A 25,395-nucleotide genomic window follows, 5' to 3' on the forward strand; every position below is an offset into this window, starting at 1 on the left:
GTCGGCTGCCCTGTATGGCACTCGAACTCAGGGTCGTTTAGACTAGGAGATCGCAACGTGATGAAATGCCCGTAAGAAGAACCTGACAGACATATCAATAAGTGGAGGATGTGCGTGCGCCATAGGACCTTTGCAGTACTGATCCAATCAACTTCTCTATAATGCAGATAGAGGAGAAGGAGCACTAAGTATAATGTGGATGTGGTTACTTGTAGTCATTTCTAAAGGTCGCAAGATGACCCAGCACCCACTGCCTTGCGTGATGCAATGGTTCATTTTCATATGCATTCTGTCTGCATTAGAAAGTCTTTGCACCTGCTGAAAATTCATTCATCTTCTCAGTGAAGGTCTTGACAAGCCTTCTTTGACCTTTTTGAATTAACCTTCAGTACCTTAATAAGTATATGATGTGGCAGCTTCCTTTTTATTCATTAACACTTAGATTACTTAAATATGTTTGAAACAGAATAGAAAAGTTATGACAGCAAAGAACCGAGGCTTAATCCCTGATCTTTGACCCAGTCTCGTTAAAGATCTTAGAATACACAGAGGAGTGGCCATTTGACAAGTAGTTTAGATATGAAAGATTTGTATTCCTGTCTGTGTTCCCTGTCCTTGAAAAGTATACTAAGCAAAAAGCGTCTTTTCAAAGTGATTATCTTCATTATGCTTCTTAACCAAGCTACTTTATCATATCCTAAGTTGTTTCCAGGTGTTCTTACTCCTTTCCATAACTCATTAATGTGTCACCATTGTGATATATTCATAATGATTACTTATTGTCCATTTAGTCTTCATTTTAAGATTCACACAAGGTTCTCCCACACCAAATACTAGAGGCATGAGTCAAGAGGATGTTGTCTTGAGTGGAGTGTGACTTCACCTGGCTGGAGCCCCACGAGGCGCACCGCTGTCATCTTTCAAGCTAGTGGGGGAACCCTCCCCCCTTACCCCACTCTTAACTCAGGTGCCGGTCATCCATTTTCTTCTCAGAGAATAGCTTCATATCCAACTTATATTAGATGAATAGAACTCTATCTACGGTTGAGGTTTATGGAGGGATGATTTCTACAGCAATTCAGTTTATCTGAGGGGAAGTCACATGGCTGGAGAAATCAGCAGTCGGCAACACCCACGACTGCCAAACTAGTATGTGTGTCTGAGAAGCCACAATGCTCACACAAACCCCAGTTGCATCCCCCTGGTCGCTGTGTGGCATTACACATGAGTCAAGACTTCCACCACTTCTATGAACACTCAGCTGAACACCGTCGGCACCAGCGTTAGCCCTTGGGCACCCCCCACACGAGGTGACAGTCGACAGGAAATGAGCCAAGGCAGCTAGTGTATTGCGGTGTGAGCCACACACACTCACACACTGAGGCTAGTCGTGAGGGAGCCACGCTGTGGAGCGCGTGCACGCTCCTACCTGCTTGAGTTCACGCACGTGCTGGCCTTCCAGTCATCTGATGGAGAGATGGCATGATGAGAGATAGTGAAGTTCGTTCTAAAACTTTCTTTGTAAACCTTGGAAACGAGTGAAATTTTAACACCTCCTCCGTTCATGAGAGAGTTCTCCACATCCAGGGGAAAATACCATAAAACCACTTTTGAGGATGGAATCTCGCCAGTCACTCGTGTTGTGCATTGTATACGCCCTGTTCCTAATCCTGGGCGCCGTGATGTTCATGTTCCTTGAGTACGAAGTATCAGAAACGAGAGTAGTCAAGGAACCGCCCGAGTGGTCTCACCTTAAAGGTAAGTAGCATGGAAAGAAACGTCTTAAGTGTTTACAAGTGGGGTTGGTGGTGGATGGTAGTATATCACCGTAAGATCCTTGTCATTCTCTTTTCAGAGTTTGTGTACGTGAATACCAACTCCATGAACTGATAGTTGGTATATTATGAGAAAATCTACCTTGTAACACGGTCTTTGTAATTCACTTCTGAGAGTTTTGGTATCGTAAATATCATTTCCAATGGAGATTATAATTCTAACGAAGGGTTGTGTGGAGACGTGCATTTTCCACATCTGTTAGAAGCGGATGAGATCATCTATACTTTGTACAGAGTCACGTGTTGAGATAACCTGTATTTCCACTCCTGTTAGTTTTAGGCAAGATGTGCAAGGGTTGAAGATAACATAGCGCGTGAGATCAGTGTAAACATAGCAACAGACGTGTGTGTGTGTGTGTGTGTGTGTGTGTGTGTGTGTGTGTGTATTAGATACATGGCTAACTCCTTGCACTTATTTCCTTTTAGTTGAGAGACATTTAAGATCCTCCTCAGATAACACAATTCCTAGTAAACTGCTTGTCAACATAATGCCATACAATTGAACTAATGAATTTAACGAAAAACAAAAATGAAATCTAGGTCTTTTTCATATACAAAAAACGTTGTGATAAAATTTGCATAAGTCTCAGTACTACACTGAAGGATTGGAACATCTGGCCACTCACTTCCCTCCCTCACCTGTAATCATACCACATTCCGTCAGGGGGTGTGTGCGCAGGTGCTTCGTAGATTTGCAAAGGTTTCGTTTCCTCAGAACATGACCTTGTTGACTGCGAGTTTTATAGCCTGCGTCTCAGAAATAGTTCATTCAACATTTGCTGTTAAAAGAAATTTTTTTTTAATATGTTCAATGTCTACTGCTGTTCAAAGAATCTTTTGATTCCCTAACAACGTCTACTGCTGTCCAAAGAATCTTGTGATTCATTAACAATGTCTACTGCTGTTAAAAGAAATTTTTTGATTTATGAACAACGTCTACAAAAAATCCAGAGGTAGTTAATTTGAGCGTGTGTCCTTTCCTTTATCAAGCCCACCGAAGATACAAATCCCCTAAACCTGATCCTTCCTATCTTGGGTCATGATCTCATCCTAGACTCTGTGAAACCTATTTAGCCTAAAAGCTGTTCCACCCTTTCACCTCCCTTGGTTGTGGAATGCGAAAGATATTTAATATTCAAGAGGCTTCGTCATAAGCCTCGGTTCCTTAGTCTCAGATGTCCTAATTCCAGTAATACACATTGGAAGATCTCTAGAGCTACTGTGTGACGTGGCAAGAATACGTCTTCCAAACCCAGCATTGTCTTAAAAGTCCTTTGCAGCTGTGTGGTAAATGGTTGAGTTACAGGAGTTTTTAGGTGCGTCGTCTAATGTTACCTTGTCATCTTTCAACCGCCTTTATTTCGTCAGGCCACTTAAAGTGTTTACAGTTGTTGATGTACATTTCAGAAGCGTGTGCGTTTCTACTGTGGGCACTGACTGAGTCTCATGTTCAAGATGGGTTAATTGTGATAAATGGATCTAGTTAGCACTACTGATGAAGGCCATTTGGGTCATTATTGTTAATAACAGCTCGTCAGTGTATAGTAGAATGAAAAATGTAATAAGGACTCATTGTAAGTCTGGCGTTTTTTAGCTAGTTGAATAGCTTTACGTCATCATAACATAATTTTTAAAGACGATGATACAAACAATCTCCTATTTTCAAATGACGTTTAGAAAAAAGAGAAAAATCAACATTTTCCTTTATTAACCATGACTTTTGTCAGTGAGATGGCGATTTTGCTGTTGTAATGAGTCGGCATTTTCTTAAATTCCTTTATGAATCTCGTTGAAAAAATGACACGAACTGCTTGAGAAACAAGGAGATTCACTTCCCAAACAATGATGAAACAGTCAATTCAAGGTGAGGGTGGCTTAAACATCCTGTATTAGGAATAATTCTAAGGAGTTTGGTCAGAATCGTTGAGATGGTTACCGAGAAAGAGGCGTAACGGATGCATACTCGTGGTCAGGATAGAGTCTCTCTCTGTCTGTCTGTCTGTCTGCCTCTCTCTCTCTCTCTCTCTCTCTCTCTCTCTCTCTCTCTCTCTCTCTCTCTCTCTCTCTCTCTCTCTCTCTCTCTCTCTCTTCCACTGCTTTCAAAGGGGGCTACATCTTTTTCAGCAGTGTTAAGACCAGGCCACTTAGCTTGGTCTCTGTGGTCTGTGTGGTCTCTGGATCTATGTATCTCTCTGCATCTCAGTTTTCGTTAGTGAAAGAAAGCCAAACTAGCAAGATTCCCTTACATCTGGAACACCACTGTGCTTGGTTACTACCTTTGGACCGATTGGTAAACAAGAACTTAGAGGAGGGTAAGTCAGGACAACGGACCAGATTTTTCGTCTGCGATAATTCTAATACATTTCTTCGTCTCTGGTGTTACTCTGAGACCCCTCCGTAGGACGGGTCTGAGTGCAGGAGGCAGAGGAGCTGCTCAGTTATGCATAGCTAGCCTAAGTGTACTCGGAAGTCATCAGCGGAGGTCCATTCACTGGGAAGGTTGACTTAATATATGACAAGAAGCTTGTCTGACATGAGATGCTTTGAGAGAGAGAGAGAGAGAGAGAGAGAGAGAGAGAGAGAGAGAGAGAGAGAGAGAGAGAGAGAGAGAGAGAGAGAGAGAGAGAGAGAGAGAGAGAGAGGCTATCTTGAGTGAGGTTATTCGTGGTAATTATATGACAATGGAGTGACATGAGAATTTACCATGACACTCTTTTGGGTACAGGGGTGATATGAAGAACCGCAGGGAACTTTTGAAGTTTGAGAAACAGTCACGATTATGTGTGGTATAGAAGGTTCCAATTGAACCTTATTTGGCATAAACCTGCTGTCATGTCGTCCTTGTAAGAATAGATGTTGATACGATACTTAAGTAGAATGAAGGGCTGTCATGATATGTGGTACAGAAGTTGTGATAATCTCAATTCTTGTTCAGTTGAATGTCTTGAAATGTCTTCCCTTTAAAAAGGCGTTCCGTTTCTGTGTCTTCTTTTCTTTTTTTTTTTTACACTTGCACTTTCAAAGATAACCAGGGTCACTACCTACGCAAGACACAGTCAAGAAGGAATTTCAAACGAGTCTGTTTGAAGAACTAAAACTTCCTGTTGTCATGCGAGAGAGCGAGTCGTAATCTCAGTTCGGGCAATTTTGTCTGTTTTGACTTCCTCGCTATCAAGTCGTGAGGTCAAATATCTAGCAATCGTTCTTTGGGTTTTTTCTATATCTCGTGAACTTTTTTCGCATAGACTATTTGAAGGACTTTCGACAGATAGTAAAAGATTATACCTTACCTGTGAGGTGTAGTTAGCCTAACATGGAGAAGATTAATGTGCTCTTAAAAGAACCAAAGAAGTGTCTTAATGTTTCCGGTACTGGTTGTGGAGACAGGCTAGTAGGATATATTTAAAGCAGCCCACAAGCTACTGCTCTATTATGATCGCTTGCTGTCACGTAATATTGCAAACGTGCTTCAAAACATCGACTATCCTAAACATGAAACTCATATAGCAATAAAACACAACGCTTTCCTCTCATGCAAAGTCGTTAATGTTGGGTATCCTTAACTCTCGTGTGAGGAAATGGAGGAGAGGGACAAAAAAAGATTTGCTTTTCATGTGAGGTTTTCATCTCAGTCGCGTTGGGTTTCTTTAAGTCTCACTTGAGGAGATGACAGAGACGGTATCGTAGTGAGTAGGAGAGTAGTTACAATAGGGTGATTCCCGTCTCTTTTAATCATATTAAAGTAAGATAACGAGCTTAAGATTTCATGAAGAAGGGATTAGAACAGCTTTCCAAAGCCTCGAGATTTCATACACTCAAATTGTCGTGATGAAATAAGGAATTAAATCGAGAGGAAAAAAAGAGATTTCACTTTCCTTTCGTCATCACTGAACCTTTTGTATGTCTATAAGACACTTAATGTTTCACTTAATTTTCTTGAAGTTTATTTGTTATCGTATATGACATAACTCACTATGGATGCCAGAAAGACACATTTTGAAATAAAGCCATACAAGGGAGGAAATTGTATATCGTCTGAGGGAGATTCATTTATTCAGGATTATTCTGAAGGTGGTTTAAATCGAAACTTGTCGGCCTTAATCACCCTGACATTTCGTAGGCCTTAAGTTTAGATAACCAGTCAACCATATGAAGAAGTGATTAGAGTTTGGAAGAAACAAAACTATCACATATCTTAATCTTTAATGAGCAATATGAATCACAATGAACCTATGTTTCGTATGAATGAAAGATCGTAATGATAATCTCTTTGAAGCCTGGATTTGCAGCAGTTTGATTGATGGGTGAATACTTTCTTCGAAATATTAACGCAACGCTCTTGAAAATTAAAACATGGCTACTGAAGACTGTTTATCATTTTTTTTTTTTTTTTGCAAGATATAATAAACACGCTTCAGAAACGGTAGCCATACCTCTCACTGACGTGATATATAAATACTTTTAGCCCAGTTTTACAAAGGGAGTGTCATGAGCTATTAGTGATCGAATAATGCAAATCACATGTAAATGAGTCGATAAGTCGTTGGCTAATACACATGATACATAAAACATGCAGATAATTATCAGAAGAGCTCCTCATTGAATATAGACTGGACGAAGGTGAGCTAGAGAAAGGTTATTAAATGATGTATTGCTTTGATCTGACAGACCTGGCGTTGCAAGAGGACCCACCTGCCGATGAAGACAGGGTGCTGAGCTTGGCGACTTGGCTTCCCAGAGCTTGTCAGGGCATCACCAACCACACCATCAACTCCCTCGTGTCCCCAGGTAAGTTCATTCAGAGTGTTGGAGAGTGCTGGTGGAGGCTGGTGTTGAATATGGGAGTGTCTGTGATAGAGGGAAAATTGCCAAAGTCAGAAGATGACGCGGGAGGAAGGAGATGAGTGACTGGTGAAGCCAGCTGGGGTGGTGAGGCATGGTGAAGGTGGCGGGGAAGGTGCTGGTAATGAGGCGAGGTGAAGGTTGGGAGAATAGAGCTTGCTGGAGAGACTAGGTGGTAGGACGAGGGAGGAGTGCCATTGAAGGGACGAGATAGAGCTCCACCCATTTACCAGAGGGCATCCCCAGGTAAATTATTGGTGAATCAAACATACCTGAATGCATGTCGTAAAACTGACACGTCCATTATATGATAATTTTCAGGGAATTCAGCATATAAGAGTACAAATTCGTTTCGTAAGACAATTATAGTTGAATATAAAGTAAATTCAGTAGCTATCAGACCTCATTACAGAGACAGACGGATAGGTCTCATATAACTACGTCCAAAAAGTCTAACGTAGCTGAGAGTACAATGAAAAGAAGCCACGATCCGCAGGAAAATGGTTGTCGGGCCACATCAGGACCTGTACTGCTGATTTTTGGATGGGCCTTGTTAAGTGTGAGTTACGTTCTTACAGGTGTGTGTATATTGCCCGAGGGAGGGAGAGTAGATCTTGTTTGCCACCTTTCACGACGACTTCTTAGACTCTCTTAATGAACCTTTCCTCAAGTTGTTTTGATAGAGTTGAAACCATATAGTTTAGATGATGCGTTAATAGGAGAGTTTTTCTTGAGGAGTCTTGATGTTTTCTTCTTTCGTCGATTTTAAACGTTTTTGTCTTGCGATTTTTTTTAATTTTATTTCATCTTGAGTTGTTGTGGTAGGTTGTGTTGTTAATTTACTCGCTTCATGGATGAGTTTGTTTTTAGTGTTTTTGGATGAGTTTCTTGCACATGATTTGTGAAACTGCTCTCAAGTTTTGATAGGAAATGTTCTCACGTTTGTCTCGTCGAAACGCTTGAGATTTCCAGTTCGTGTTTTTTTCTTTAAGAAAGTGTAATCCTTTCGCTGCTTTTCACAGATTCTGTTCTGTACTTTTGATCGCATATATATTTTTCATCGTTGCATAAAAGGGAGGAAACCTGTGTGGACTCCAAATCGACTTGCTTTAAAGCATGGAATGAAGAATTCCTGATTGTTTTACAGCTATGAGGTTCTCAAGCGAAGCTATGTTGGTAAAGAGAGAGAGAGAGAGAGAGAGAGAGAGAGAGAGAGAGAGAGAGAGAGAGAGAGAGAGAGAGAGAGAGAGAGAGAACAACTATTACTTATGTAATCCAGACCCCAAGTGATATTACACCCGAGAGCTGTCTTGCATGGTACATCAACAAGTCCATCATTCCAGTATAAGTTGGTGCTATCATTAGAACAGCGATAATATCATGGTTATGTTCTGTGGTATGTCTCCGACACTTAGGGTGGGACAGACTCGAATACAAATGAAAAATCTTTGCACCTCTGTCCTGATGGTGGAATGAATGCCTGGCAGATTGTAGAGTTTCGTCAATGTTTTCAATAACAGTCTCAGTTTGAGCTGTGTCTCCTTTTTTCTGTTGTTGCTTAATAGTCTGACTTTCTCCCGAGTTCCTTGTGGTTATGATGAACGTAACTAGGAAGCAATGATATGTAATTTCTATTTTTTCTTTTTACGTTGTAGGCTTCGGTCATGGACGAAAGTTTCTCTTTTGGCAACATTAGATGTGGTGTTGTCTACATCACAGATACAGATTAAAGTATATTCCAAGGGAAGTCACTGTCATTCAGAAAGTATCAATGATTACTCTTTACAAATAGATCGGTTACTGTACCAGTAATCATGACAACATTCTAAAGCTAAGTCTATCTTCCATCCACAAATTAGAACACCATTCATTTATCATCCTCTGATTAGCACGAACTCAGTTCAACTACAGTTTAGAAATCAGGCAGAACACCATCTCTTTACAGTCCAAAAATGAGCTAAAATGCCATCTAATTACCATTCACAAATTAGCCAGACCACCATTCATTTATCTTCCACAAATTAGCCAGAACATCTCCCAATTTACCATCCACAAATTAGCCAGAGGTGTACACCATTAGTCAGTCTCTTCGCCTGGCAAAATCCTAGCTTCTAACCCCCTCTAGCTCAGGGGCGTAGCATGGTTTCGTAAGGGTGGAGGTCAGAGCCTTCCTGCCCGGTCTGTGGCGACCCTGAACTAGTTCTAAAACATGTTTGACGATAGTGACTAACTCTTTTCATAGAACTTAGTCTGAAGATGATCACACAAGGATAGTTTTAGCATAAGCCATGACTGAAAATTACTGATTGTAGTCAAGGAAAAATGGGGAGTGAATGTATTCCTGAGCCGTTGCACTCTTGTAGGATCCCCTACCAGTGTTTAATGATCAGTGTGGTGGACTAGTGTACATACTACTGCCAACACTCTTCCGCTCTCGACTTCCCATCACTATTGTCGTGTTTCACTGTCTCAGCAACACCGCCGCTGATTGCATATCATAACTCGAGGCACATTATGAGATGAACTCTACGGATTATTCCTCGGCGACACTTACGCAATCGCGGAGCCCGACATGTCGAGTGGGAGTGGGCCGTTATCATCCCACATGCGAGAGTTATCGTACCCAGGCAGTCTCAACAGTGCATGTTGAGGTTAGGTTATCGTACTGCAGGGAAAAGGAGTCAAGGGGAAAGAGGTATACTTCGAAAGTGATGCAGTTAGCCTTACCTAATTCTCTCGTTTCTGAATGAAAGAATAGCTAGTTTTCCAAAGCAAAAGGGAGAAAAATTTGTTTAATGTATATTCAGGAATGTATGCGTCGCATTTGTGGATGAAGAACTGTGGGAATTTCAGCGGAAGAGTTCAGGTGATCATTTCCTGTCTGCATTTTGCATGAAGGGTGTAAGTACCCTGTTCTAAGTCGCCAACCTCATTCATACTTGGCATAGTTCTGTCTTACACTTCTATTTGCATCTACATTTGCGTTGTGCATTTTTTTCTTTTGTCCACGACGAATAAAGCATAAGGCAAGGGAAAACGCAAGAAAAGTTTTACAACGGCTCGTTAATCCACAGACGAAGCAATAAAACTTGTGTAATTCAGCTATTTCAGGAACTCAAGAGCAACACAGACACACACACCACACCACACACATACGCACACACACACACACACACACACACACAGGAAGAGGAGAGCGGGTACCCCCCGGTCATGCTGGTCACGTGACGGTAGGGCAGCCTATCATCCCGGGAAGCAACGCATCAAGCTGGTGTCTAGCTCACACACATATAGCTGGTGTCTAGCTCACACCAACATCAAGCTGGTGTCTAGCTCACACCAACATCAAGCTGGTGTCTAGCTCACACCAACATCAAGCTGGTGTCTAGCTCACACCAACATCAAGCTGGTGTCTAGCTCACACCAACATTAAGCTGGTGTCTAGCTCACACCAACATCAAGCTGGTGTCTAGCTCACACCACCATCAAGCTGGCATCTAGCTCATACCTCCATCAAGCTGGTGTCTAGCTCACACCAACATCTAGCTGGTGTCTAGCTCACACCAACATTAAGCTGGTGTCTAGCTCACACCAACATCAAGCTGGTGTCTAGCTCATACCAACATCAAGCTGGTGTCTAGGTCATACCACCAGCAAGCTGCTGTCTAGCTCACACCAACATCTAGCTGGTGTCTAGCTCACACCAACATTAAGCTGGTGTCTAGCTCACACCAACATCAAGCTGGTGTCTAGCTCATACCAACATCAAGCTGGTGTCTAGGTCATACCACCAGCAAGCTGCTGTCTAGCTCACACCAACATCAAGCTGGTGTCTAGCTCACACCAACATCGAGCTGGTGTCTAGCTCACACCAACATCAAGCTGGTGTCTAGCTCACACCATCATCAAGCTGGTGTCTAGCTCATACCACCATCAAGCTGGTGTCTAGCTAACACCAACATCAAGAGCTAATCTGTGATCTTTTTCTTTCCTCTTTTTTTCTTCTTAAGAGCATTAGATTATGGTATAGGACTAGAAATCATTATGGCTAAGATTCTTATTATTCATTTTGTGTCTTCATTCTTCAGATACCTCTCAACATGATGACGTGTACAGCAAGTGAAAAATAAAGTATTTACGAAAGGTAACATTAATAAGTTTCATAGAACGGAAATTGATAGCTTTTGATACTAGAATTATGTGTCAAGGTCAGCGATTACCTTTCTTAATATAAGCATGACGAAGATTCGTTACTGTTTTGCTGATGTTGGTCGTGTGGGGAGTCATGTGGTGTGGGGGAAAACCCACAGTACATGACTCCCCCCCCCTCCCCCACACACACCACAAACATCAACAAAAGAACAACGAACGGATGTCATGTTTACATATATAACAACGGTAATCGCTGTGTTTGACACACAAGTCTAATACCAAAAGCTAATCATATCCGTGCTGGAAAAGTAGCAAATGTAACCTTTCGTAAATATTTGGCTGGTGTTTTATTGAGTGGGGGCGATTTGCCAGTCAAGGTGAGGGATGGCTACAGGTGAGATTCATGTGTGTGTGTGTGTGTGTGTGTGTGTGTGTGTGTGTGTGTGGGAGGGGGGGTTAGAGGTGTGTGACTGAAGGCTCGCTTGGAGATGAAGAAGTTCTGGTCTGGGTGAGCCTTCTGTTACAACTGTACCATGTGGTTACGCTACGAGTGATGCAGATATATTGCTCAGACCTTCCATGTCGGATACATCATACTTATAGCTGTATGTATGCATGAGTTTGTGTAGTGCCACATACGTTGCATATAGGCAGTTCATAAATGCACATATATGCACACATAAATACGTAGGCATACATAATGACGCATACATACATGCATATACATTCAGATATATTAAACTCTGTCTCTCTCTCTCTCTCTCTCTCTCTCTCTCTCTCTCTCTCTCTCTCTCTCTCTCTCTCTCTCTCTCTCTCTCTCTCTCTCTCTCTCTCTCTCTCACACACACACACACACTCACATAGAGGCGAGAGTCACACGTCACTGTGATACAAGGGGGTGGCACAGAAATGCTTCTTGGGATCTTGTGTGGCTGGACGCTCCATGGATGAAGTGGCGGCAGGTATTTCTGGTGTGACGGACGGACCAGCAATCGGCAGAAAAGTGCCGTGTGACGCACGTCCAGGGTCGTCACTCAATTGTTAACAATTTGATGATCAGCTTCGGGGTATATGGCAGTCCTCTCTTGTGTTTGCTGGGGTATTTGACAAGTCCCTCTTTATCTGTTGGGGTACAAGATATCTCCTCTGTCTGTTGGGTACGAGGCATCTCCTGTGCCTACTGGGGTACAAGACATCTACTTTGTCTGTTAGGGTATATGACGATCTCCTCGTCTGTCTGTTATAGTACATGTCGTCTCCTGTCTGTGGGGGGTGTATTGGTATGTCCCTGGCTGTCCTTTGAGGGGTATATGGCAAGTCCTTCTCAATTGTTAGGATTATACGGCAGTCTCTTCGCCTTTCTGTTAGGAACACACACAAATCAGAAACGTGAATACCACCTTCAAAAGTATCTAGAAGGAAAACAGTATTTGAGTAAACGAAACTACAATAGCAGACTAACAGACAATATCACACAAAAATAGGAATTTTAGAATATAGATCAGCTAATCAAATTCTCTTGGATGGACACCATTTATGACCAAAAATGACTGATATTACGTAAGATTTACCTCAAGAATCAAGAGAGGGTCTAGAGGCAGCTACCGTCTTTAAGACCCTGAACCTTTTCTTAATGGGACACAATGTCCACGATGCCCCTTCATGTCTGTCTCGCTAAGTGTGATATAAAGTGCTTCTAGGTCAGTCTAGACTAACCTGATGAAGTGAATGATGATGTTAAAGGTAAGGACAGTTATCAGTATATGCATATATATATATATATATATATATATATATATATATATATATATATATATATATATATATATATATATATATATATATATATATCTTTTCTTTTCTTTCATACTATTCGCCATTTCCCGTGATAGCGAAGTAGCGTTAAGGACAGAGGACTGGGCCTTTGAGGGAATATCCTCACCTGACCCCCTTCTCTGTTCCTACTTTTGGAAGATAAAAAAAAAAGAAAAATAAGGATTCGTTTAATTCAGCGTTGGGTATAGATTACTGCTATCTTCTCTGAGTGCTAATTAGCTAATACTTTTCCTTGCCAGTTAGACCACACGAGGTAATGAACGCAGCAGACGGCGAATTTGGGAGATACCAGTTTCAAAATTGATCGTCACGTTTCTTAGTGAATCGAACGTAACAACTTAGAGTCATGAAACTATCATTATTACTCTGTGATATTTTTGGATATCAGTGTCTTTTTTTACGTTCAGAATCTAAGACAAGTGAGTGCATAGGTGGACAGATAGAAATAGTATGAAAGAGAGAGAGAGAGAGAGAGAGAGAGAGAGAGAGAGAGAGAGAGAGAGAGAGAGAGAGAGAGAGAGAGAGAGAGAGAGGGGGGGGGGGGGAGGGGTAACGTGTATTTCTTAAATCATGGCAATGGATATTTTGAGGGAGTGACGTCAAACACACTGAACCACGTAGCTATTCTTCAGCACAGTCTGACTCCCAGATAAACCCTATACTTTCCTTCACTTAGCTGTGTAATATCATGATTCCTCATGATAATGTGTCAGAGTCTATACCTCAACGATAGCGTCTGTTCTGGAAAGGTAATCAGTCAATGATGAAGGAAATTTGTTCACTTACATTCACCAAAACGCGATGGGTCTACCAGCTATAAGACTGTGTTGTGTTTTCTCTCGTCTTCGTCAGAAAGAAATTATATCACCCAGTTATTCCACGATGTTTTCGCAAAGTGGAGAAAATTAGTCTGCCAGCCTTTCTAAAAAGCTTTTTCTGTTGATAATTTTGTTTAAGAAGCACAGAAAACATTCTTGATTTGATGGTTCGATCCCTAAAATGACGTGTATTATGTATTACTTCATGATTTATTCTTGTTTATCAAATGAGGAATTGATTTTCGATTTATTCGACGCACCAGATGCTGTTATCTTTTATGTAGACATGATAGCCAGTTATCATACCACCAAGAGTGAAGATAACAAGAACATATCACCTATCATCATGGAATATACTTCGTGACGCACGAAACAGTTTTGGAGATCATAAAACGCACTTCATAAAGTAACCAACAGGATCAGCCTCCAGCACTTATACTTAACACATCGTCAATGTAACGTGTGAATTGGTCAATTGAGGAAGTAATGGACGTGACACCTTGTTAAAGTCGCTTATCCTTGTCTCTTTATATTTCTTGCTACGCGATGCATATAAAATACATATGTATATAGGCAATTTAGATGAATCAGTCAATGACTTTGGCAATGGCTGGAAATTATCTTTAGCAAGTAGGTTAACACTCAAAGATTATATTCGTTTTACTATACTGCATCGGGAATGGTCGGAGTATGATCTGGGTGAAGATATCAAGTGGTAATAAAGTAGATACATTTAACAGGTTAGGTGGTTAGCTGGCTTGTAATGGTGGTTTTAGGTCAATTGACCTCCACGGTCATTAAGGTCGTTTTCGTGAAGATTTATCAACCAATTGAAGTTACAGGACTTCCTTCAAGTGTCGAAGATAATTTAAAGACCATACACGCTCTCCCTGCGTGTATAGTCCTTAGGTTCGACAGCGCCACTAGTAGGTTATAAGACATTATTGCCTCATATTCTCTTCGCTATGTCCCGGCCTCATCTTGGTAAGCGGGGAGGGGGTTAACATGGATCTTAAGTAATACGCTTACTCATAGATCAGACTCATGTATAGCATTAAACACTGGTGATATATCAAGAACTTCCTCACAAGAGAGTTACTATGAAGATATATGTTGATAACGTTGATCATCTACATCTGCTGCTATAAGGACAATGCTTTTATTTTTCATATATATTTGGTATCTTACAGTCAGCTTTGTTGATGTTGTTTTCATAAGTTTCGTGAACCTGACTGATAACTGATGCTGAAAGGAGGTGTTATAGTTATATAGCTATTACAGTTATGATATACTTAGTTTATAATTATGATTGTTATCTCTGGCCTGTAAGACGTAGCGTTTTGTTTGGTACCGTGATGATAAAAGGTTATTCCTTGAATGTATAGATAAACAGGAAAGTGAACGCAGTTATCACATCTTGTGGAGATAAGGTTTTATAGATAAGAGAGTGGATGCATTCACATCTCGGTTGACTGGATATGATTACACTGTTAGCATTGAACTTGTAATGCTGTCGTTTGTACTTGTTTCACATGTGACGTAGCGTATGTACCTCATAAAGTTGTAGTCTGCACTTACTTCATATGTGAAGTGTTCATTATGCATCTTCTTCATAAGGCTGAAACCTGAATGTAGTCCCCATGTGAAGCATTGTACGTTATATAGGGCCGTGATCTGCATTTGCTTCACGCATAAAGCTATGTGCATGATGCTCCTCACCTGTGTGAGACATATCGTCCCCTAGATACAATAAAGCTCTTGTAGATCGTCAACCGTGCATGCTCATAGGGGAAAGCTATTTACGGCCTAAGGAACCTTAGCTGAGAAGTTATTTATATCATTGTAATCAATACCAAAGGCACATTATCCCTTATATCACTCTGAAGAACGGATCAGTTGAAATATTTGTGTGTTGCGATTGTGAATGGGGACATGGAAGCTCAGACACAGAGGGTCGACAATATTGAGCTTGGGTGATAATGATTGTCTTGGAGTGAGGTGGAGTGAAGGAGGTATAAGGTGAGATAAGGCGTAGTGGCCTCGTGTGAGGTAGATAAGGTGGAGCTAAGGAACTCTTGAAAATAGAAGTGAGGAAGAGAAGCGCTTGGTCATAAGAGTTAGAAGTATTCTGAGAATGTGGAACAAAAAAAGGCCGGTACAAAAAAAATGTGTACTCGGTCGAAAAAAAATTGTAACGTTAATGGGAAAATAGAGGCATTAAGGAGAAAATTGTCCACTGTAACAAATCTATCACAATAGCAGCTCTGTGGGTGACCATTGCCAGGACTATCAGGACTTAGAGAAGTTAATCTCCCTGAAAATACTGCAGATTAAGACGATCTCTTGAGGCAGTCACAGACAGTCCACTCTTAAGGCGCGTCGAGTTATCCACAAGACAGTATGACACACACGATGCAATTCGTACTTAATACTGTAAGCAGAACTTCTGGTAAGACTGAAACCCTGCTCTTAAGAAAATATCCATGTCGACTTATCATTTATAAAGAACACTGAAATTCTAAGTGTGTGTGTGTGTGTGTGTGTGTGTGTGTGTGTGTGTGTGTGTGTGTGTGTGTGTGTGTGTGTGTGTGTACAAAAGCTCTTCTCTGTGTCAGCGTGATGTTGTCTGCTTTTCATAAAAGTATTCTGAATATATCTTTTAAAAGCTACGTTGATTCTAGCAGCAGATGATGATTACCTTCCCATCACATGAAGATAATGGCTTATTAAGCATTATCTCAACTATGTTCCCTCCTAATATTTAGTCCATTATATCCTTTCCTCATTTTCTTTACCCTTGATTTCTATCAACTAAAGTTCATAATCATTATGTTGTTCCTTATCCAGATAGTTTTGCATGAATGTGCGAGGACCTGGAAGCTTATCTTACTCTGATCATAAGTTTTGTATATCTGAGAATATATTTGAATAAATATTCAGTTCCTTGGTAAGTCATTTGCATAAGGAGAATCCATCGTTAGTCATGGAACTGCCCTACTCGACTCCACCCACCCTCCTTCCCAGTTTTGTAATATGATTTGCCTTTTTATAAGTATTCTCTGCTCCTGCCCACTTCAATAACTTGGAGATACTTTTAGCTTTTCTTTATGTTTCTAAATGAACATGAATTCTCGTTGGAAATTTCTTTTGGTTTTGTCTGTTGAGCTATAGAGAAACTTTCTTGCAATCCAGGTGTAAGTCACTCAACTTTGTCCCCTTTAAGTTATCCATGAGCGTGTGTGTGTGTGTGTGTGTGTGTGTTTGTGAAGCAGCCAAGAAATGCAATTGTAGGTCTTCTAGTTTGTTGATATCACTCGTGTATGATATTTGCAGCCTTGTGAAAATGTTGGCTAATTCTCAAGTCCCATGCAACCCTGTACGAATATTCAGTCTTTGTGTAGATAAGAACACGAACTTCTGTTGAACGGTATTGAATAAATCCTCTTGCAGTAGTAGTGCCCTCCCTCGTTTTCTGTGAGGCAGGAGTCAATGGCCAGATAAAGCAGGATGCAACCATTGGCTCCGACCTTGATTTAGTACTCTGTAGGCTACTCAACCGACTAACATTTTCAGTATCTTTTATTGCATCTTTCATGAGACGTAAACAGAGAGTTTGTGTGTATCAAATAGCACTCATCAACTTTGTCTCCCACCTGACAACACACACCAAGTTCTTATCCACATCTTTCTTAGTCATTAGAGACCAGATCTTTAACACTGTAGATTCATTTTACGATATCAACTCACTTTACCGCTGGCTGTATAGCATGATATCATTGGTTTACCCTTCTATACGAGAGATATATTCTGGTACTATAGCATATCCTTATCTTCACCTCACCTAGCTAGAGCCATGTTATAGAACTATAGTATGATATAGCTTTACTTCTATTTACTAGAGTTATATTCTAGAACTATAACATAACTAGCTGCCATAGCCATGTCTTAGCAGTATATCATGATATCATAACTTTCCCTAGCTGCTACAGCCACGTCCTAGCAGAACATCATGATATCATAACCTTACCTAGCTGTTACAGTTACGTCCTAGCAGTATATCATGATATCATAGCTTCCCTAGCTACTACAGCCACGTCCTAGCAGTATTTCATGATATATCTTCAACTTAATTGGCCAGAGCAAGAGTGTGGTATCATATCATCCTATTACAACTTCACCTCACTAAATCCTTATGACTCTCCCGTGCACTATCCTTGGGCCCCAAGTGACTGCATGACCCACTTCACCGATAAACGAGGCGATAAACTAGTTTAGCTCAGCTTTGAGGTCATAACTGGCGTATGAGAGATACGTTGACCGAATTAACGTTCAGGTTAACGAGTGACGTCATCATCTTCGTAGGTTCAGCGTATGAGTTTGTTGTTATGCAGATTTTACACGAGCCACTTTTTACCCAGAGAGAGAGAGAGAGAGAGAGAGAGAGAGAGAGAGAGAGAGAGAGAGAGAGAGAGAGAGAGAGAGAGAGAGACTAACCGGATACAGACTTGCAAGTGGTTACACTGCAAGCAATAAGTTACATTCAGCAAGACTCCCATCGTCAATGAACGGAAGCGAATGCACTTATTTCGAGGACCTTCACGCTCTAGTGGTAGCCAGTCATCTTCCAGCTCCTTCTTGGAGTGCACCTCAAAGCTGCAAAAGTGTCCTGAGGTTGTGTGATGATGATAATGACAATAACTGACAATTATGTGAGTTAATATACACAGAGTGGGTCTCAATCTCTTGATGACGTACTAATCTGATGTGTTTTAAGTCTTTGTTAAAAGATGATTTCCATTAGTGTGACACATATGAGAATATGTGAACTTACATGTTCAGTCCCAGCTGTACATTTTCTAGGAAATTTGCAAAGGCACTGAATATTTGCGGCTAAATGATTATACTCGTGTCCTTACCTCTCAACTACTCTGTTGGCCAATGCAAGTCAGTACTAACCCTGTTAGAGCATTATCTAGATATCTGATGGTGAGTTCAACTATTAATCAACCATTCCCTTGGGATTAGAGTGTGAAGCGTGAGAAGGACTTTAGTAAACTAAGTTACAACTTCAGACACGGCTCCAGGTGAAGCTGTGGAGTTTGTTCTGGTGTGGATTCACAATTTGAATTGCACTTCGTTCCTCTATCCTTCAGCTGAAGCGGCGTCACATAAGCCAAGGGTCTCATGCTACGGCAGGGGAGATGAACAACTCACTTTTTAGGCTGCTCCCTGTCGAGTGTAATCCAGTCTTGTGCAACAGCACGATACGATGGAAGCATAACTCATATGAGTATACCCAGTCCTGACAGCTGTGTGTATAAAGTAGTGAAGTATAAGGTTAAGAGAATGCCATGGTGATCTTGGAATTCTGTTGCATGAGGGGATTGTCTTGGCAAAGAGATGGTATGCTATGATAGGGGTCTAATATGGAGTCATCTCCTTGTTCACAGCGGGAGGAGCCTTGAGAAAGATGATTCAACCGTTGAAAACGGTACGATCCTTCAGCAAGACGGTTTTTGTATGGTTGCATTTTCTTTCATGATATTTGTACCTTCATAAAACTAGTTTTTGATTAGACCTGGTGATATCTGCAGTCAGGAATTCGTGAAGGTGATTATAACTGATTAAAGCCTCTTAAGAGCATACATCATTCTCCCCCCTTTTTTTGGAATAATTCTAAATGATGCTTTTCACTTATTAAGTTATTATGCTGTATGCTTATCTGCTCTCTTATCCTCTAAATTCTCTCCAATTCCTTCTTCTCCTTTTATTCTCGCATCCTTATTTACATCTGTCACTTGTCTATCATTCACTTATCTCCCCTCACAGCTGAGTCTGGACTGTAACATGAAGCGGCTCTTGCGCGGATGCCGGTCGAACTTCACCACAAGGGATGAGTAATGTCAGGAGGAATACACATAAAGGGAGGGATAAGGAAGGGAAAGATTACTATGGTGTTGATCTATGGTATTAGGAGAGCTACTATAGGGGAGTGGACAACCTGTTTGGCGTGGCGGAAAGTCAGGGGGTTGTGAGAGAGCGGGTGTGTGTGTGTGTGCGTGTGTGTGTGAGTGTTTGTTGCCTGGCACGACTTGACAGCAACCGTGATGAAGATGTATGAGGGGAACACAGACGCACATTCCGCTCTGTATGCATCACAACCTTCCGCTGGAGCTTCCTGTGCATCTATGAAGGTGTTAGCTTTGGGAGGAGAGAGTCTCACATAAATTTTCCCGATTCTGTTGTTTCCTCCAGTAGGAATCCTGGGTCTGCGTCCTTCTCAGTCACGCGAAAGGTCAACCCTCGCTAAGGGTGGGGCAGATATGTGCTTAAACTCCCTCACACTGAACAAGGTCGATGGTCGCAGGAGGATGGTGATTCAGCGCAGGTGGTGCGTCTGGCGCGTCCCTCGAGTCAACTCGCTCTTATAAACCACCCGTTTACCTCTGTCCAGCTTGATCATAACAGCATATCAACGGACACCAACCCTGCCCCAACGTCAGTCCTGGTTCACATCTACCTCAGTTCAGTCGTTCCCCTCGTCCCACACATTCTATTCCTACCACAGCTTAGCATCAACCCTGTCCTTGTGACACCTTTTCAAACCACGTCTCAAAATCTCGCAACATCTAACTCTTTCCCTGACGTTACCCTAACCCCTCGTCACACCAAAACACTGCCTTAAACCTCTGCTACAGTAACCCCAAGACCCAAACCATACCTCACCACAACCTTGTAACAACCCATATCTTAAAACTTACACCTAGCCTTACCTCCTATGGCATAACCAACCCCAACCCCTAACCCCCTCCCCCCCAAGTAAACACAGCCTCAACCACTGACCCCCACACACCAGTCCTTCCTCCACAACTTCCTCCAGCAACGGCACATGACCTTAACTGGTGGTGATAACGTAATGGCGTGCGTGACAATGAAGAGTGGACACGTGTTCTGGGTGAGTTCTCCTATCTGCCGCGCGCCAACCGTCTGATGGCTTGAGCCTTTGCCATTTGCTCAACGAAGTCTAACGTGGCTCATTAACTCCGACAACCCAGACAAAAAAGAAAATGTGAATTGTCTGTTATATTTTGTTTCTCTTGATTACGAGGGTTTGACACAAAGAGTACTGAGGAAGCGCTGCATGTTAGATATAATTAGAAACATCTGAAGGGATTGTTTAAGGTATAATAATCTTTATATCTTATTTCCCTAAAGTTGAGGAAAGAAGGGAATATGCTCAACAAGTTGCTGAAATTGGCTGTTCAGTCTGATAAATCTTGACAATAGAAGGAATGGATATGAGAGGTCACTCGAAATGGCAATACAGAATTTAAAAGGAAAATTGACATAGAAAGACAAAGGTAAGAGCCTTTTAAGTTGTCTGAGACACAGGATTTGGGGTGCTCTACCTAATACTGTCACCAGTCTTGTTATGGCATTACAGAAGTGCCATCATTATTGGAAATGCAATCACGTCTTTGCTTTAGGAAGTTACAGATTTTTTAAAGGTTTCAAAGACTACTTCAAGGCTTTTCGATCTCTGCAGATTCTCCTAGATCCTCAAGAGACACATTTGAACCTCTCAGAGGCGTCGCGAATTCGATAAAAGAAAGGATGATGAGATCCCTTTCATGTTCTTAATTGACCAATGGTGAGTCTTGCTAGAAAAAAGTGTCTCGATTTCTTGTAAGCCCGAGCCTGCATGCGCAGTTCAGTGTCCTTTAGAGCGAATAAGAAACAGCAATAATGTGGTTATCCAGCAACTTCTTGTGATTATGTTGTCTACAAGAGGTCCTTGTTAATTTATATAAGTATTAAGGTTATGAAATGTACCTTGATATTTTTGATGTCAATTTCTATTGTGCGTCCGAAGGTATGTAAGAGTCATGTTAGAGAGGAAATGCCAACAATATGACCCATGGAAATAGTTCAGAGATAGCTCATATCTATTAGTAGTCACAATGATCTCGTCGAAACAAAAGAAATAGAAATAATAGCTGCAGTTTATATGAGCGCGGCTTGTTGAAATACATAAGATTGCTCGTGTGATAAACTAGGTGGCTTGTAAGAAGTAAACACGAGGTGTGATTTACACAACACACACACACGACACAAACCCGCGCAGGAGAGGAGTGGGGGTCGCGCAGGCGGTAAGTGGTTGCAGGAATTCCACTAAAACTGGTGCACATGGTAAAACTGGTGATGGGGGAAGGAGGTGTTGGGTGCAATTGGTGATAATGGTGATGTCGCTGGTGATGCGTCGGTGTAACTCGGCGATGGCGTCTTGTGTGTGGTGATAATTGGTGGTCCTGGTGGTAAAGTTGAGCCGGACGGTGCTTGGTGATGGGATCTCATATGTCACCATCGTGGCTATATAATGGCACATCGGAGGCAAGATGGTGACACTACGTAGCTCTTCGAATGACACTTGGGTAAACGGACATGACGGCACCTCATTTGTCTTTTGCCTTAGCAACACAAAGTCGCCCTACGAAGCAGAAGAATAAATACATTTAAACTACGATAACATCACGATAACGCTGTGATGGCATCATCATGACGCAGAGAATTGTTCGTTGGAGGAATGAAAAAGATTCAAGCCTCTGTTGCAGGAGATAACGAGATCTCTGCATGTGACTAATGCCGCACCTTCAGGCGCAGCTGCGCGTTTGGAGATGATTGATATAATCTGTAGACAGCGGATTAATGATTCAGGTTATAATAACCTTGTTCTGCAGAAAGACTGACGCCAGTCATCAATAACCATCAATGACCTTTACGTGTCTAAGATATAAGATCTTTTCTAAAGCCAATCCAACACTCTTGGCTTTCTTTTAACAATCCAAAAACTGGCTGGTGCTGAACACTAAATCTAATGAACAAACAGGATTTTGTGCTTTTCGCGTTATTTCCTGAGTGTTATTTAAGTGACAGTAATACTGGGCCACAAGGTCTTATTACATGGGATGAAACAGCTCATGCGTAATTATCTTCAAGGTCACCCATCCCCCTTGGGTATCTGCAGAGGTCACACACACACACACACACACACACACACACACACACACACACACACACACTTGTGTCATCTCATTCTCGTTTTGAAATTCATCAAAATCTTCAGTGCCACTGTCGACTGTAATCTCATCTGGATGGAATTCATTGGAACCATCATAAAACCTTCCAGTCTTAAAATCTTCCAGCCATCTATTGTCTCTATATTTTCAGTCAACTCAGGAGACCTAGACTTCTTTCTTCTGTGGGTAGAGCATCTACACATTTGCCAAGATTCCTAAACCCGTTCTTGCCTCTCCCGTTTCGCCTACTTGTCAAACACACAGCAGGAAGAAATGGAGAAGGTACAGAAATACAGACTTGCAGGATCCCCGAGTTCCTCTTAAAACATCTTTCAGGATATGCTGTATACACTGACCCTCTGGCCTCTTTCCAAACATCACCAGTACATCATCTGACAGACGAAACACCTCGCCACTATCACCTCCCGACACCATAGATCCTCCATCCCATCTGTTTATCATTAAAAGTTTGTTAAACTTGGCCTCATGTGTCGTACGCTTTCTAGCCACGTTTCATTTGTGCATTTGTAAGATGCGTTTCATACAAGTGTGAGACTGTATTTCATATTTTACATACTGTATGTTTTGTTTATTTCATATGCACATTACGTTTGTGTGGAACAAAGAGTCGATGGCATCAGAGCTTTGCTTGGCTAAGGGATGCCCAGCACAGACTTACAGCCATATGAATGAATATTTGCACACAAGAATATTCGTTAGGATCTAACTGAAAAGATATGGAACGAATTTTGTTTTTATCTTCACCATAAGTGGTTGTAGTTGCAGTTAATTCAGGAATGCTGATTGCACTAGGGTAATCACATGTACGTCAGGCCTGCAACAACAGAATCAGATACTTCAGAATGTCTGTTTAAAAAAAAAAAAAATTCCTGACCCAATTATACGGGCGACTTCTGTTACTTAGGTCATTCATCCTCTAGGTACGAAGATAACAACTTTGAGCATGGCTATGTAACCCTTGGGAATGATATGCTGGCCTTCAAATTGACCCTGAGGGGTCATAGGTCACGGCATCATACCCAGGGGATATACCGTCTCGCCCAAGAAATTATGGTTGTCTTGCTCAAGCGAGAAGTTAAGGTTTTTAACACCAGTAAGAGGAGAGGGTGCGTTAGGGTACGTTGAATAAGCCGTTGTGTTTAAGCAAGTTGATTCAGTCTAGTGGGTGCATCTGCCCAGGTCTTCAGTTACCATATTCAAACGGTAAGATATTTGTTCATGTGGGGGATTTCTCTTAACCAGTAATAGACGAAGGATTGAGATGGCAAAGCTATACCACCCGGGTAATATTTCAGTATAAAGTTAATTGGTATCTTTTGTACACAATGTGGATGGCTGGAACCTCGGCATCATGGCTGTCTAGTAATCGATAGTCGCCTCGTGGTGTAGTGGTTAGTGTTATTGATTTATGAAGGGGCCCACCCGGGTTCGAATCTTGGGCGCGACAGTTGGCCTGCAGCCAACGCAGATCATCCTACCCTTGAAGCTGGTCGAGAAATGACTAGTCATCTAAAATAGCAATCACATAGAATTAGTCAAGATATTGTACTCAATTGTAAGATAATCATATTCATGTGATAACTCTGTAATTAGCATCATTATTACCGCCTCTGAAGATTAAGAATGATTGTACTTGAAAAGTACATGTCATGTTATCGTACCAATTCATCGTAAGCAAGCAGGATGGTTGGTCATATGGTAGTTTTAGGTCTATCAGTTACTAAGGTCATTAATGCCATCATCGTCGAGTTATAACCATCAATTAGGAAAGAAATGAGCACCCACCTCACTTTTCGAGATAATTCTCATACCACACACCCTGATTATATAGATGATGACTACCCATTGCCTCTTGAACGGCTTGGTCACATATTTGATGTCATGGATCATCGTACGCAAGCAGTAGAATTAATGTACTTAGTCGTCCCATTTTCTCTTAGCGTCTTACTTGCCAGGTTACGTATGTGAATATTCCCAAGGATGTTGCTCCCAAATGACGTCACCCTGAGTCTATAATGCCTTCAGGTGTGCTTGTTAGGCTTTTAACAGTCACAACAAGCTTGTGACTCGTGGGTCAGTGCTTGCTTGTAGAATACGTTTGGAAAGACAAATGCTCCATTAGAATCAAACATGATCTACATCAATATAAGATAATTCATACCATCTGCTTGTGTAGATTTGTGAGAAACGTGTAAGCGTGTTATAGATATAGTGGAGACAAGGTTAATCTGGTGAAAGCATGCAGTACAAATGACATTAAGTGGTTAAAACTGATGTGCGTGTGTGTGTGTGTGTGTGTGTGTGTGTGTGTGTGTGTGTGTGTGTGTACTTATGAGAGTAGAAAATATGGTAATTATACATAAGTTTACGACGCTGGGTAACGCGACTGTGAAACTCTCTCCCTGTAACACAAGGATATTTAGTAATCATACACACAGACACAGACAAGCGTAGAATTCCCTCTCCATACTTTACAAACAGGTAATTACGCGCTTAACGCTGTAATGAAACTCAAACAAGCTCTTCTTTTTAAGGGTTACTATTAAGATAATCATACCGAAAACCTGACTTGTTTTCTATGGACAAAACAATACAGCTTCATCTGCTTATGAAACGGATTCGAAAAGACAATCCAAGAGTTGGGTTTTGTAGAGCAATACTCCGGACGCGACGCCGTCGGCCGTCGTGATAACCCAGTAATTACAAGGACTCATCTGCAGATATTGAGCAAAGAACCTGGGAATATCTAGGTAACAACGGATGTCTGGCATCCAGTGGAGAAACCCCGTGATGATACTGCTTCATTGAGACACC

General features: G+C 41.5%; 1 protein-coding gene across 2 annotated transcripts in view; it reads left to right on the forward strand.

Annotated features, from left to right (window-relative positions):
• Nucleotides 1-1,363: 1,363 nt before the first annotated feature.
• Nucleotides 1,364-25,395, forward strand: part of LOC139748144 (potassium channel subfamily K member 4-like) — a 41,575-nt gene continuing 17,543 nt past the window's right edge. The window contains exons 1-2 of one of the 2 annotated variants that reach the window (XM_071660830.1): nt 1,364-1,758; nt 6,504-6,623. In XM_071660830.1, the coding sequence (XP_071516931.1) occupies nt 1,617-1,758; nt 6,504-6,623 (262 nt within the window). In that variant the 5' untranslated portion in view covers nt 1,364-1,616. The remainder of the gene's footprint in view (nt 1,759-6,503; nt 6,624-25,395) is intronic. The other variant, XM_071660828.1, reaches the window with a different exon arrangement.

Source organism: Panulirus ornatus, chromosome 72 (assembly GCF_036320965.1).
Source record: "Panulirus ornatus isolate Po-2019 chromosome 72, ASM3632096v1, whole genome shotgun sequence".
NCBI lineage: Eukaryota > Metazoa > Arthropoda > Malacostraca > Decapoda > Palinuridae > Panulirus > Panulirus ornatus.